Source organism: Zalophus californianus, chromosome 16 (genome assembly GCF_009762305.2).
Source record: "Zalophus californianus isolate mZalCal1 chromosome 16, mZalCal1.pri.v2, whole genome shotgun sequence".
In the NCBI taxonomy this organism is placed as follows: Eukaryota; Metazoa; Chordata; class Mammalia; order Carnivora; family Otariidae; genus Zalophus; species Zalophus californianus.
Window position 1 is genome coordinate 57,099,622 of NC_045610.1, and position 15,358 is coordinate 57,114,979.

General features: G+C 43.3%; 2 protein-coding genes across 6 annotated transcripts in view; one reads left to right on the forward strand and one right to left on the reverse strand.

The window, feature by feature from the left end:
• Positions 1 to 1,155: 1,155 nt before the first annotated feature.
• On the reverse strand, positions 1,156 to 4,562 carry LOC113939248 (histone H3.3A). Its single transcript, XM_027625006.2, has 4 exons — positions 4,409 to 4,562; positions 3,827 to 3,964; positions 3,549 to 3,702; positions 1,156 to 3,454 (listed from the first exon to the last, which is right to left on the reverse strand). Exons 2-4 carry the CDS (start codon positions 3,952 to 3,954, stop codon positions 3,326 to 3,328), a joined length of 411 nt encoding a protein of 136 aa, XP_027480807.1. The 5' UTR covers positions 3,955 to 3,964; positions 4,409 to 4,562; the 3' UTR covers positions 1,156 to 3,325.
• Positions 4,563 to 8,334: 3,772 nt separating this feature from the next.
• The window catches only part of UNK (unk zinc finger), a 33,213-nt gene continuing 26,189 nt past the window's right edge, over positions 8,335 to 15,358 (forward strand). Inside the window, exons 1-3 of one of the 5 annotated variants that reach the window (XM_027625000.2) lie at positions 8,383 to 8,518; positions 12,342 to 12,596; positions 12,889 to 13,053. In XM_027625000.2, coding sequence (XP_027480801.1) covers positions 13,052 to 13,053 — 2 coding nt within the window. In that variant the 5' untranslated portion in view covers positions 8,383 to 8,518; positions 12,342 to 12,596; positions 12,889 to 13,051. Of the gene's footprint in view, positions 8,519 to 8,579; positions 9,183 to 9,370; positions 9,532 to 12,341; positions 12,597 to 12,888; positions 13,054 to 15,358 lie in introns of those variants that run through there. The other 4 variants (XM_027625002.2, XM_027625001.2, XM_027625004.2 and 1 more) reach the window with 4 other exon arrangements.

The window sequence follows — 15,358 nt, forward strand, 5'->3', positions numbered from 1 at the left end:
CCCAAACACAGGCCGGCCCCATCCTGCAGTCTCTGAAGGGCAAGCCTGAGTTTCCTGCCCACCCCCATGGCAGACGGCTAGCTGGACTGTGTCTACCCTCTACTACCCTACCTGAAAGTGATCCAGTGGGGCCTGCTTTCTGACTGTTGCACAGATCCCAGCCCCAATGCCCACCAGGCCACAGGCAGTGCTTGCAAGGACCCAGGTAGGGGGAGCCCCAGGGAAGACCGCTGTTGGGAGACAGTTGAGGAATGACTGAGGAAATGAGTGGGAAAGACTAAACTTCCAGTCCAGCCAGTAGGCTCAGAACTTGCTTCCCTACACTCGGAGACATCGCTCTGGCTGGCAGCAGAGGCCCCTAGGGGGCTGGGAGGCCTGGTAAGGGGCATGGGGTGGCCCTTGCTGGCCTCTCCCAGAACTGCTCTCCTTCCTTCAGGGGGTGTGATGGAGATTAACTTTTTGTGCATGCGCAGATCTCTGGAAGTAAGCCGGGTTTGAAGTGCTTGGCTCTCTAGTTTTACCACCTTAACTTTTGTAAATAGGTTGTAACTTGTGTTGTCTAAATCATCTAGTCTACATACTGACCAGCTTAGGGGTGAAGCAGGGCTATTTTACGGACCCAGCAGCATGGGCCCACAGGTCCACAATTACAAAGTGTTAACTGCCTAGCAGGGGAGAGGGGGTGAAAGGGGAAACAGGACAAACAAGTGTGGAGGGAGAGCAATGGGGGTCACCCTCATGAAGATGGACCTAGCTTGTGACCAGCAATTTCACCAACAACTTGGCCCTTCAGCTACCTTAAGGGCACAGGCTAAGGGCAACCAATGGCTTGGTTCAGATCTCCTGGTAGCCGGGACAGTCAGGATGCTGGCACTTCCAGCCCTCAACAAAACTGGTCTGGCCAAAACCAAGTCTGCTGACAGTCAAGAAATGCACTATTAATACACGGGTTCAACAGGCATCACCTGGCACTGTCCTAAGCAAATTGTGACACGTATCACCTTCCAGAATAGGGGGTCTGCCTGTCATTATTGAATGCACTCCCCCCACCCCCAGCGGGAGTCAGAAGGCAACTTTCCAGGCATTTCCCCAGAGGAAATTTTATTTGTGAAATAGATGTTATCAATTCAAATGAAGACCATTAACAAGATGGAATAGTCTCAACTTCAAAAACTTTATTTTTGTCTCAACCATTAAGGGCACAGGATACCTTCATCAGCTCCAGCTTTTTTCTCCTTACAGAGTTCTGTCCCATCATCTAAACCCAGGGTTATCCTGTGTGGGCAGCTTCCTAGAACCAAAAGATATTTTTGCCTTCTGGGTTAAGTATGCTCATGTCTGGAAGCACAAGCTGCACTATTTAAAGCAGCAGATTCCCAGCTGCCCAGTAAAACCCATAAACCTCTACATCAGGATGTAGAGAACATGTGCTGGGGTAGACGTTTCACCCCACTTGGGTTATCACAACTAGTAAACTCAACAAACTGACATCACCACAGTGAAAGTCTACTTGTACTCCAACACTGCAAGGTACTCCACAGCACATTCCACCGTCCAGGATCACACCAATGTCCTTCAGAAGCACAATGCTGAGATCATCAGAACTGGGAAGTCACTGTTCCAGAGCTAGTTATGATGAACCTTCTAGAAAACCAGTTCGTTATATATCGGACTCCACCTTTGATCCCTCAATGAAGACTCCACTAAGTTGCCAAGAATCAAACCTATCCTAGAGCTTGCCTAAGTCCCTTGAATTTGAAACCAATTTTTTAAAAAAACAGAAGCTACATTATTAGGGCACAACCATCTTTCTATAGCTACCAGCTTCAAATACACAGAGTGCTTGTCTGATGACCAGTGGCTCTTGTGCCCATGTCTTGCTGACACCTAGATACTATGCATATAGTGGACCATCACTGGTCAAGAAAACTAGCTTTATACTGAAAAAAAGCAGCTTAGACAAAGAGTTCTATACTTGTGGACTTGTGTTAAAGTAACTTGTACAAAGAAATTTGTAATTACTTTTGTGTATAAATGGTTCCTTCGTCTGCGGAGCAAAACCAGGTATAAACTAAGTTCAAACTTCAGGATACAAAGAAACTAGATAATGGATGTATTTAAACTTTGTATATTCAATGTAGGTTTTTGACACTTAGTTGAATAAACAAGTTTATTTGTAAACTTAGTCAACATACATAATTGACCTAAAGATTTCAATAGAAGGGTAATTTTTAAAACCACTTGGAAGGCCATCTCTATAAAGTGATTTTTCCCAGGACCATGTATCAGATGTAACCTAACTGGACACCATCTTAAACTGGCAGAGGTTCAAGAAGCTGGAGTTGTGTGCCCCTCCCCCACAGCAAGTTTACTCTAAGGGTTATCATAATACAAACTCCACAAGGAAAAGAACTTCGGTATTGTTTCCTCTTGGTAGAGAAAAACTTAACCTAGTTATGAGAACAACCACTACACAAAGAAAAGCTGCACTAACTAGTTTAATATTAACAGATGATGCTGGTGTGAATAACTTGTATTATAGTCTAGAGCCCTTATAAATAAAATCCCCCCATTAGTGTTTGCATTAATCAGCTAGAGGATTAGTTAACATGTGGTAGAATGAGGACTTATGCAAGGTATACTTTGCAAAGCATTTTACTATTATGAAAACAAGTGCAGTCTAGTTAGGAGAAAACCAACTGGACTTTAAATTACACACACCTTAATGACAAGACTCCCCACCACATGTGAATGTAAAACATTTAATTTAAAAATGTTGACACTACAATATATAAAATAGCTATTATAAATGCACATAGTGTATTCTATAGCTGCCAGGTTTACTTTTTTTTTTTTTTTTTTAAGGAAACTGTAAGTTACACTGTGGTTAAGACTTGTATCTTCACCCTTGAAAAAGCCCACATTCTATCACAGTGATGTATGGTCAGACTTAACAGCCCCAATTGTTAAACACTTGGATCAAGTCATAACCAGTTTTATTGCAAAAGGACCCTGTACACATTTATCAATTCTAGTACCTTAATAGCTACCCAACAAGTCATTAACATACAGAAACATGCATCATGAGAAGCAAGAAATTATCACCCATCCCTTCTGCATATTAGCAACTTGTCACTCCTGAGCCACAGTGCTCACATCACTGAGGTCTGTGAACAGTCACTTTTCGCATTCATCCTGAGTGAAAGATGGAATGACTTAAGTACAAATGCAACATATTATAAACAATTTCTTACAAAAAAAGTCACAAATTAAACCAAAGTATTTTACAGAATTTACTACAAAACACCGTAAAAACTGCCTTCACTTAAGCTCTCTCTCCCCGTATCCGGCGAGCCAACTGGATGTCTTTGGGCATGATGGTGACTCTCTTAGCGTGGATGGCACACAGATTAGTATCTTCAAATAAACCCACCAGGTACGCTTCACTGGCCTCCTGTTGAGGACAAGAGCCACACTATTAAACTCTAGTCGACGAGGAGAAGCCACGCACAAGCCCTCCGACCCTACTACAGCCGTGCTCGCCTTACCTGAAGCGCACCAATGGCGGCGCTCTGAAACCTCAGATCGGTTTTGAAATCCTGGGCGATCTCCCTCACCAACCTCTGGAAAGGCAGCTTCCGGATCAGAAGCTCGGTGGATTTCTGGTAACGACGAATCTCCCGAAGCGCTACGGTCCCGGGCCTGCAGCGAGCAGGGGAGTGTAAGCGGACACCCGGGGACGGCCAGGGCCCGGCGCCAGCCCCAGGACGCGCTCCCACACGGGCCACGGGCCGCCCCGTCATTGTTTTCCTGCCGCCTCGCCTACCTGTAGCGATGAGGTTTTTTCACCCCACCGGTAGACGGAGCGCTTTTCCGGGCGGCTTTAGTGGCCAGCTGTTTACGGGGCGCTTTCCCACCCGTGGATTTACGGGCAGTCTGCTTGGTTCGAGCCATTTTCTTTTACCTAAGGAAGACATCCGTGACTCCGGGGCCGCGGCGCTCGCCCCCCGGAGGGGGGACGGGCTCGGTGCCCCTGCCCTCCCGCCTCTTCGCGGCGGCAGATGGCCCGGGGCCGCCGCCTCCTCCCCCTCCCCTAATGACTCAGGCTGCGAGGAGCGGCAGCAGCCTCCCCCGGGAGGGGGAGCGCGGGGAGGAGTCACTTCCCCTCCTCGACGGGCGGAGGCCCCGCTTGCCCGGAACCCGGCGTCGGGACCTCTGAATCACCACTGGGAAGGAGGCGGAGACGCGGTTCCCGAACGAAGCCCCAAGGGAAAACCTCCCGGCCCCACACCCAACGCCAGCGGCCCGAGCAGCCCGCACCAGCCAGCACTCCGCTTCCAAAGGCTGCGGCCCGCGGCAACAACGGCCGACGGGGTCTCGAACCACGAGCGAACCCGCCAGCACTTACCCAATGCCGAAGTCTTAAACCGCTTCTCCGACCGCCGCGCCGCTCCTGCTGCCCAATGAAGAGCCGCAGTCGCCGAGCAAAGAAAAGAAACCCGACCAACGAACGACCAAACCGCTCTGTGCTCCAAACCCCCCCTTTGCCTCCGCTTTTATACCCACGCTTCACGCTGCGTCTCTGCGTCATAGAGGCCTAATTTGCATACACCAACGACTTTTTCTATTGGCGGGAGCTTTCGCCGACGCGCTGACATCCCCGACACAAAGGCCGTGCTTCGGCCTCGCTCCCGGATTGGTGGGCATCTAGGCCGCTGATTGGCTGTTAAAGTGGCCTGATGATTGGATGAATGCAAAGAGGAATGGACGAATCAGAGATTAGCACGAAGCAGCTCTTCTGATTGGATAAAATGAAGCTATGTTTGGATCCTTCCCTTGGTTCCAAAGCTCTACAATAGAAAGTCAATGCAAATGAATTGCACTGGTCTCTATCAGGACTTAAGGGTCAGGGTGGGTAGGAACCTGACCAAATTCGCAATTCGCTAATAAAATGCAGGAGGAGAGGTTACTTAAAGGAAATTCTTGTCAATATTTTCCAATATAAAATTAAATGTGTTCCCTTGACTATTTACTTTCACATTTTGACGGTTATGTAGATAGTATAAAAGAGAATTAGAATTCAGCAAATCATATTATACTACCAAGTATTTTATATATCACGCATATATATTTTAACCAAAAAGTAGTTCTTTTGTTTGGTGGTATAGGTGGGGGTAAATGGTAGACACAAAAAAATATGTCAATATATGATTTTATAAGTACTGTTTTGTATGTTCTTAGGCTATCACAAAATACTTTGTGATTTCAATAGCTTAAAGAAGTAACCTACTGAGCAACATATTTTTGAATTATGTAATTCAACTGAATGAAATGATTACAGCCAAAATGGAAATAGTCCTAGGACAGCATTTGCATGTCCATAAAGAATAAACGAAAGAAAATTAAATATGTGCCCTTGTATTTAGTGGTATGTTCTCGTAGGTACTACTTCTAAGAAACATGACAAATGTATAAAAACGGTAATCCCTACCTTTGCCTAAATAAATGTCTTTGATGGATTGTAATTTTCAGTTCTCCTGCTGATACAGGTATATAAAATACCAAAGTAGGGTAAAGTTTAAGGCCAGCCAAACAAAACTCAGAAAATTGAAATAGAGCTTTGTGCATTTTATTCCATAGTTCCTACTCTGGGTTTAGTGAATTTTTTTCCACTGAATATTTTAAATTATCAAAATAAAAAAATAACAAAACCATGTACATGTAATTTCAACTCAAATGTTTATCGTACATAAATACAAATACCTCAAAAATTTACTTTTGACATCGAAGGTCTGCTCTCAGTATCAATAGTAAGGGGGAAAATGAGCAATATGAAAAAGCTGCTATGGGAAAAATGTCTTTGACCCAATCTCTGATATCAAATTCCTCTAATTTCAGACCTCTCAATCTTAACAGGCACAATTTGTATTTAATTATCACATACCTAGACTTTTATGTGATAATTTGGTCAAATTTAATTTCTGCCTTCTGCCCAAAGTTTACAGCAGGGGAGAAATTTTTTCTTTTTCATTCATGCGATGCTGAGAAACCAAGATGGAGGCTCTTGTCCTGTCCTCAGAACCTGAGTAAAGCTAAGAATCAGGGCACTGGTTAGATCCCACACAAAAGGCTCTCAAATGTTCTGGGATGTAACCAGAAAAATACCCTGTTAACATTTTTGACTGCCCAGATGGCCTGGGGAAGAAATGGGTTCCTAAGTTAATAATGCCTTTGTGTTCCAAGGATTTTCTAAAAGATCCAGAATCCTGTCTGTCTCAAGCCTCCAGAGGACAGACACTCCAGTTTTGTTTTTCTTTTTGAAGTTTGACTAATTACTAGAGGAGAACTAATTGCTCCAGCAGAAACTAGGTATAGATTTACACTTATCTACTTAAAGGACGATTAAGTCCTTCTTACTCTGCAGTCATGCAGGTTTTTCTTTTTCCTAAGTTGGCACAGGAGAGGAAAAGCAACACAGGAAATGGGAAAAAACTAAAAATGTTTATACAGTCAAAACAATGTAGAATGTGATGCGGCATGTAGGCTACTGTCCTAGTTCCTGTTCTGCCATGGGCTTGCTGAGTAACTGTGCAAGTTACTTCTCTGAGTTTCGGTTTCCTCTTTTGTAAGTTAAACAGTTTGGATGATATCATCTCCCAGTTTTACCAGTACACACTCATCCTGAAGCTTATGGTATACACTTACTTAAAGCCTAGTGCTGTGGACTATATTTCTTCATTCAAATCACACTCAGGTATTTTGGGGATAACATATAAACCAATAACTTGGATTTACTAACAGGGTTAAACCAATACACTACAACTTTTATTTGTCCTTTTGGAATTTTTCATCTTCGCACGCCCCTAGTGGTTAAACAATTGATTTGGCCTGTTTAGGAAATACCAGTTTCTCAACTTTGTAGGGAATTTGGCTTCTGATGTGAGATTACTCAGAACTAAATAAAATAAGTGTCATTCTTAAACATTAACAATTTTCCATTCACTCCACCCTCCCTCACCCCTAAGGTTATTGGGAACGTTTTTCCTTAACGTGACAATCATTAGTTAACCTATCTAATCAAATATAAATGTCTTAAAAACAAGTGATTTAAATAGATTTCATTATGGAAAACAAAGCTAAATGACAACTGTCAATAGATCTATAAAGAACTTTGTAAAGGGGGAATTGGCTTATTTGACAAAAGCCACAGAGTGAAGAACTTCGCCCTACCAGTGGGAAGTGGGGTCGGAAAACACAGAAAAGCTGAGGTCCGGAGAAGGAAACTGCAGGGGATTTTAAATTGCACCCCCTACTCAACCCGAGACTCTTGCTTCTGGACAGTGTGCGACGCTTCTCAACACCCCTGCAACTCGTCGGTGTACCTGAGACTATTCTAGACGGAGATTAAATTCGTCCTTGGCCCCTAATGTACTGGAAACAAGTTGGTGAGGCCAGGTGTCGAGTTGGGAAGGGACCCAAGTCGTGGAGTTCCAGGTTTCAGGGTTGGTAAAGGTTTACGGAGCGCCTCCGCAAAAACGCGGGAACAGAGTATTGGTCGTGTAGCTCAACTTTAGCAGAGATTTTTTTTTTTTAAGATTTTATTTATTTACTTGACAGAGACAGCGAGAGCAGGAACACAAGCAGGGGGAGAGGGAGAGCCGACTTCCCGCCGAGGAGGGAGCCCGACGTGGGACTCGATTCCAGGACCCTGGGATCATGACCTGAGCCCAAGGCAGACGCTTAACGACTGAGCCACCCAGGTGCCCTGCTTAGCAAAGATTTCTTAAGCTGACTTCTAGTAGGCAGACTTTCCTTCATGCCTCCCCAGTTAGCCTGGCCGCAGGAATCAAGAGGATGTTGGCCGACTGCAGGTGCCTGCAGCACAAGGGCCCAGAGCTAAGAACGGACAATACAGATTCTGAAGCACTACTGGGGCCGGCATCAACACTGAACCCAAAACCTACTAAGTCTGATGGCGAGATAATTACTACACTGTTGGTGGCGAAATTACACTTGGACTATTTCACATAAGTCGTTAGGGCTTCTCTAGCTCTGGGCCCTCTCTACTCCAGACGCTCCAGTTTCAAGGAAACCTCCCCTACGAAACTGGAAACGGACTGGTAAGAAGGAGGAACGCGGCGGGACTACAATCCCCACAAGCCGTGGCGGGCCCTCAGCATCCGGGACATCCTCCGCAAGGATCCCTGGGTATTGTGGTCCATTCCTTTGGCAGCAACCCTCTGCCGAAGGTAAAATTCCAGCCGAACCGAGGACCACAACTCCCAGCAACCCTTGCTGCCGTGCGGGGGGTCTTCACGTTCTCGTGGCGCGGCGCAGGCGCACTGGGTCCTCGGCGCGGACCGCGCAGACTGAATAATAAAAGGGGAGCGGCGAAGAGGCAGGAAGACAGGACCATGTCGAAGGGCCCCGGGCCCGGCGGCTCCGCAGCTTCCTCGGCGCCCCCGGCCGCTACCGCTCAGGTGCTGCAGGCACAGCCCGAGAAACCGCAGCACTACACGTACGTAGAGCCCCCCCCGCCGCGCGCGCACGCCTGACGTCAGCGGCCAGCGTGAGTCACGCGCGCAGGGAGAGCGCGAGGCGGCCTCTCCCTCCCCCCCTTCCTCCTCCGGCCCGGCCCAGACCGGTTCCAACCTGCTGGGGCCGGTCCCAACTGCCTCCATCTGCCACCAACCCCTGGTCGGGCTGTGGGGCGGGAAGGCCGGGCCCCGCCGCTGAGTGGGGAAGGCGGGAGTGCGGCGTGCGGAGAGCGCCCATCTCAGGCCAGGCCTGTGAGGCCTAACTGTTTTTCAGACCGTAAAACCGCAGTATCAGGCACTTGCGGGGCGATAAGCCCAGCACAGAACCAGGTTGGGTGCCTCGGGGGCCAGCCCTAGAACCGCTGCGAATGACGGTTGGCGCAAGGTTCTGTCAGGCGCCGCGCGTTCCTTCCCCGGGAGGCCTTTTGTGTCCCTGAAGCCCGTATGTTGTCTGTGGAGGCCTCTCTTGCTTGGAACTCGCTGGGACAGCTGAGCCGGCTTGAGTCGGGGACCCCGAGGGCGATGGGGTCCGAGTGTGTCTTCAGCCCCAAGCGGAGTACACTAGCAGAGGGACCCCCGACGCTCACACCGCGGGAGTCCAGTAGCTGGAAGACCCCCTCCCTGGGAATCTGCGTGTGTCTGAGTGTAGGTTCTTGCCTCCTCCTTGTGTCCTTTCAAGCACGTTAAAGGACCACCTAGTGCTAGGTGCCTCGGGAGAAAGCTGCAGAGGCGGGCCCTCCTGTTAAGCAAAATGTTGAATTCCGTTTTCACACTCCCCCCCCCCCCCGCCCCAAATGCTCTTTGAGCGCCTCCCATCCGTTTGGGGCTCCCAGGTGCTGTGCGTGTTTAGAAGGACCCCCCAGGTGGACCTGAGGCTTGCAACCCTTAAGAGCCACCCAGTAAGGCCGCCTGGTGAGCCGAGAGCAGGAAACCTCTATTGGAGTAGAAGGAACTAAAACTAGACAGGAGGAGCTCCTGTTTGTCACTCACCGAAGTAAGCCCCATTGGGAAACTGTTCTGGGATTGGGGGACATGGGTTTTAGGAAGCTTATTGGTTTCTTTGTGAGGTTCCCTGCTATTGGTTGAAATAAGTTGAAGCTTTTTCTTGGCTACAGTCTGACTCGTGTTAACTATTACTTTTCTGTTGTGGCCATTGCTTTGCGGGTCCTTTCTCACTGGAGTTCTTTCTGCCATCCTTCCATCGGTTTTGGTGAAACGATCTTACCTTAGAGAATACTGGTCAGTTGAATGGTGTGGTCAAGCAGCAGTATGGTTTTGATTTGAAAATCTGCGTACTTCCCACGATTGGAACTTCTTTATAATCTAGTTGCTCGGTTATTTTTCAGTAGAATACGTACAATACTTTGGGTAATGTTTCAGCAACATCTGTATGTTGTGTTGTCATTGAGTAGACTATGGAATCTGTATTAGAAGGGTTTTCTTACCATTTTGAATTGACAGATGAAACAAGTCAACATCTGTGTAAATGTTAACATCTGAGTTTTGTCCTGTTGATGCTTATTTGTTTAAAATCTGTCTTCCTTTGCTTGTGGGTTAAGTGCAGAATAATCAGTTCTTGGCTCTTGAGTTGGCTTAGTTATCAACAGAAGTAGATGAACGCCCAAGCTTGATAGGGTGATTGGAGGTTGTAGGTGTTCCCATCTTTTTACATCCTGTTAACTGTTCATTTGTGTATAGGTTTATGTTTTTATCTCCAGAAATAAGAGGTAGACATCCATTTTCTTCCTTGGTAGATTTATGGGCATTCAGAAGCTGTGATGATTTGGGGAAAACTTCATTCCCTTGTCATCCCAGGTCTTAGGAGCGCAGGGAGTTTGAGGATACAGATGACAGCACTTTTACGCTTACTGGCACTGATTTTTTTTTTTTTTTTTAAGGTGAACCCATTTGTTACCCTTGAAGGTTAGACCACAGGAATATTTTTATTTTGATTTTAATATTTACTTTAAAATTTTGAGCTGGCCAGCATTTTTTTAATTCTCACTTGCAGCATTAATTTCCAGAATTTGTACCAGTCTGAATATAGCTTTATATATTGCATAGATCCCTTTGTGGAATACAAATAGAGACTTTTTTTTTTTTTGGTATGTATTTTTTTACTGGTTAAATTTTTTTTTTTTAACATTTTTAAAACTTGTACATAAATTACAATAACTTTGTGTGTTTTTTGTGCCTGATATTATTTGAGATTATGTGATATGCAATAATCTTTGCAATAATCCAGAAGAAATGCGTTAAAATTGAGTGCCCCTCGGGACACCTGGCTGGCTCAGCAAAGCATGTGACTCTTGATCTTGAGGTTGTAAGTTTGAGCCCCACACGGGGTGTAGAGATTACTTAAACATAAACTTTAAAAAAAGTTTAAAAATTGAATGCCACTCATCATAATGGCAGACAGTCTTGGCAAACTTGGTTGAATCCACCAAAAACAAATATTGCCTTTCCATAGGCTTGCCTTCTTGCCCCACAAATAAAGTGCTAGAATTTGAGCTCTCTTCTTTCTAAACCAAGAGGATTATTTATAACATAGTTTGAATGATAATTTTGTTGGTATTTTTTTTCCTAAACTCATGAATAATCTTGCCTTAAGAAAAACTTTGAAATAATCCTTTTAGCAAATTGGCATAGTAGGCACTTGTGCTAGACCTGAGGAATCCGACCCTTTAGAAAATGGCTATATTAGAATTTCTTCTTATTCAGCTCCAAGTATTTGATTAGCATGCAGTAAAATGGTAATGTGCATGTATTAGTCCTCTTCCGCTACAAGAACCACCTAACATCTTGCTAGGTAATTTGTCCTTTTATTTGACAAAGACTGAATTTAATCCACCTATTTTCTAGAACAAGTCCATCTTGTATTAGAAGAGTTTTATAAAAACAGACTTAAGAATGGGAAATTTTGGAGCAATTACATGTCCAAATGTGTCTACAAATTTAGCTAACTTCAGGTTTCTTACTGTATAACAATTATATTATTAAAAGTATATAGTTGAGAGGTCACCAAAAAAAACCTACCTTCCAAAATATCCAGGTTTCTGCCTTATTATTTAGACCCTATAAGAGGAGGTAAGCCTTAAAGACAGTAGATGATTTTTGGATTCCTTCACTTGCAGTTGATTCTCAGGCCTCTTAATGCCATTGGGGTAAAGGAAAATGAAATTCTAGTTTAGTGAAGGTTTTTTGGAGTTTCACTGGCCACTGGGTGATTTCTTATAGGTAGAGAATAAATGCTTTATAGCCTCATCTAGCGAAGTGTTATTTTTTTTTTAACTTAGGACTGTTCCCTGGGCATCTTTAAACAGGGACAATGTAGCACTGCTTCCATAGATAACTATTTTGAGGCAAATTTGTTAATTTATACATCGTATAAATGTCATGAACTTCACTTGATTGCATCTGTGTTTTGGAAAATCCAGGAAATGAAAATGTATTTAAATCATTATTGCAAATTGCAGTAAAATTGTAAATACATTACAAGAGTACAACTTGTTGCACAACAGAAGTCACTGGAAGTGTTGCTAGGCAATGTCAGCAAGCATGAGTTAAATTACCAATAAATATTTCTGGATCTTGTTTACTTGTTTATCAAGTAGAACTAATTTCTTACAGGACAAAAATTAAGAGCTCATTGTGGTCTTCACTCAAGCCCACAAAATCCCCATTAATAATTAAGTGCCCATGCTAAGGGTAGAGTCAAGTGTAGCACCTAGTTGATATTTGCTATGAAAGTAATGATTAAAATGAAGATTTGCTTAATGGTTAAGTTTTTTTGTTTTAATCCAGCTATGTTAGATACTAAAGAAGGCTTCCCCACAATCCATTTGCATCTGCTTTGACTGGTGGTTTCTATCAACCTACAAAGACTGACTTATTGGTGAGGGCAGCTGGACAACTCTGAGAGCAACTTAGAGAAATCCATCTTGGGCACACTCTATAAAGGAGCTCCTTCTCTGGAAATAGCACCCCAGATAAGTGCACAAAAGCAAGACACCCTCGTGGACCTACTTCCTCCCGCTTTCAACACCCTGATGCCTGAAGGTGAGGTCTCCTTCCTGTGTGTCTTAGAAGCCATGAGCTCACTTAGGTAATGAGAGCCCTACAGCAGCCTGAGCACCACACATCTGCAGGCTTTCCTGCCAGACCTTTGCTTAAAGGTTATTTTTCTCATTAGGAGAGGCTCTAGGTCACAAGAATGATAAAAGTAAGGTTGCATTTAAAGCTACGTTACTTTAAATACTGGACTGGTGTAGGGATTATTTTCCCAAACGGGGCAGTATTTACTTAATGATTAAGTTTTTCGTTTTGTTGTTGTTGTTTTTTTTTAATCCAGCTATGCTTGATACTAAAGGAGGTTTTCCCACATTTGCATCTTCTATGTTTTGAAATTGCAACTATGGACAGTTATGGCTAATCCTAGTAGATTGTCTTCCCTTCTTTTAACATCTTGGATGAATTTGGGGCACACTAATGTGTTAAGTGAAGATGGATGTTGAATGTAAGTTTCTCTGCCATTCTTAGCCAATATATAAAAATTACATTAGTGTAATTGCTAAAAATGCCAAGAATTTGGGTTCAGTATCCTTCTGGACAATGTAGCTTTCTTATTTTCTTACCATATAGATACTGTGTAGATTCACACCAGCCAGCCATCTTAAAATACTGCATGGGCCACAGAGATATATACGGAGAAAGGATGGGTAAAATCAGTGCATATGATAATAGGTATGGGGTTTATTTTTGGGGTGATGGAAATGTTCTGGAATTAGATAGTGGCAGTAATTCTACAACATGGTGAATATACTAAGAACCACTGAGACGTACACCTTAAAATGGTGAAATTTTTATGTTGTATAATTTACATCTCAATTAGTTTTTTAAAAAGGATTTAAAAAAAATCAGTGCATTAAGAGTCTGTCAGGCTCATATGGTCTATCAGGGCTTGGCAGCATCATTTGGTATGGAAAAGCCTACAGTTTGTGAAAAGCTCCTTGGTGCCCCTTTTCCAGCCTTCTCAATGGCTTAGTCCCTGTATATCCATTCTAGGTGAATGCTCTCATGTTCTAGGTCTGTGGAGATGCTTTTGAGATAAGAAGTGAATACTCAGCAAGTTTGAGACTCCTACTCGTTGGTAGTTGTACTTCAAACTGTCTCTGAATTGACAGCCATTATAAGGAACAAGCACATTTCCCCAGTGCCTTTGTAAAAATGAATTGAGCTTCCTAGGGTGGGTGGGAGATAGAAAGTTGCTGTTCTTGCTGAAATGTAATGAATTCCATTCTCAGGTATTTTATGGTTGTTTTAATGTTCACTTGACATTTCTTTAAGGACAGGCCACATGTTTTAGGCATTTTAAATTATAACAATGGCTATATTTTAGTTCTAATAATCACAAATTTTTTTTATTATTTCTCTATACAATCCCTCAACTTTCACCCCTTTTTTCTTTGCCAGTTTGTAGAATTTGACAGCAGTATCAAGAGCTGATGAGGAAGAGAAGATGGAAAGGAGTCTAGCGACTTAAAAATCTCATAGCGTTCTCTGTGAGGTGACCTTTTTCCTGTTGGGGGCTCAACTTATTTAGGAGATAAAGAAGATACTCAGGCCTGTGATAGTATCATCATGTCATATCTGAGCTTATTGAAATGTTTCATCCCTTATTCTTTATATCACAATTTATTTTTTGTGTTCCTAAGTCAACTCATTTGTTTTCTACTAGTATTTGAAACATCATGTGGCCACCATAAGTCCTAACAAATTAACTTATAATGAGGAGGGAAAGGCCCATGTGCCCACCTTCCTGTGAAATTTTGGCATTGTCACGAAACTACCCCCATTGAGGAGACATAGTTATGCTTAGGAAAGAAGAGGTTGAGAAAAACTTTTGGCCTGGTGTTTTATGACTTAAAAGTTTCAAATAGTTTTTATATGTAAGTTTGTATTAATACTGATAAGAACATTACTATTATCTTTTTGATGTAACTTTTACTGCTTAGAGGTGCCAAGTATTTGGTAGCCCATCACATTAGGATTTGTGTAAATCAGTCTATCCAAATATAACATAAATTAGAAGCCCGTACTTGTATTTTCTGTTTAAAAGAAAAAACCCAAAACTTAAATTTTATAATTGAACTAAGAGTACTTTATAATGAATACATAAAATTAATATTAAATTTCTAGTAGAGCATGTTAAAGTTAACATTTTTGTTTTTTATTTTTAGTAACTTATTTTGTGGTTATTGTAATTATGGCCTGTTAAAAAAACTCCCTAACATATTTTGAACAGCTTCTAGAGAGTCATTTATGTTTATCTGCAATTACTCTTGTTTTTCTTTTTAGCTCATTTAAGAAAAACATAGTTAGCAGTCAGCGCAGTGTTTAAGAGTACTGACTCTAGGGCCAGACGGATTGGGTCTGAAGCGCAGCTCTGCCTCTTACTAGCTGTGGGACCTTAGGCAAGTGACTTTCCTCTTTGTATGTCAGTTTCCTGAGGATACCAATGGTACCTATCCCATGGAGTTGTTACGAGGTCTAAGTGAGTTAATATATGTAAAGTGCTTAAAATAGCACATTGGCATTTAGCACACACACCAATATTTGAACAAGGCCCAAGTTACTGCTTTCGGTTTCATTGCTACCTCCTTCAACAGCCTTAACCAAATGCTTCTTTAGCTACATCTACCCTAAAGCGGAATTGGCAGTTCCTAGCGCACATGTGGGTCTGTGTTGTCTGCAGAGAGCATATTCCTCTCCTCCATACCCATTCAAATTTTACTTCAGTTGCCATTCTTCCAGTAGCCTCT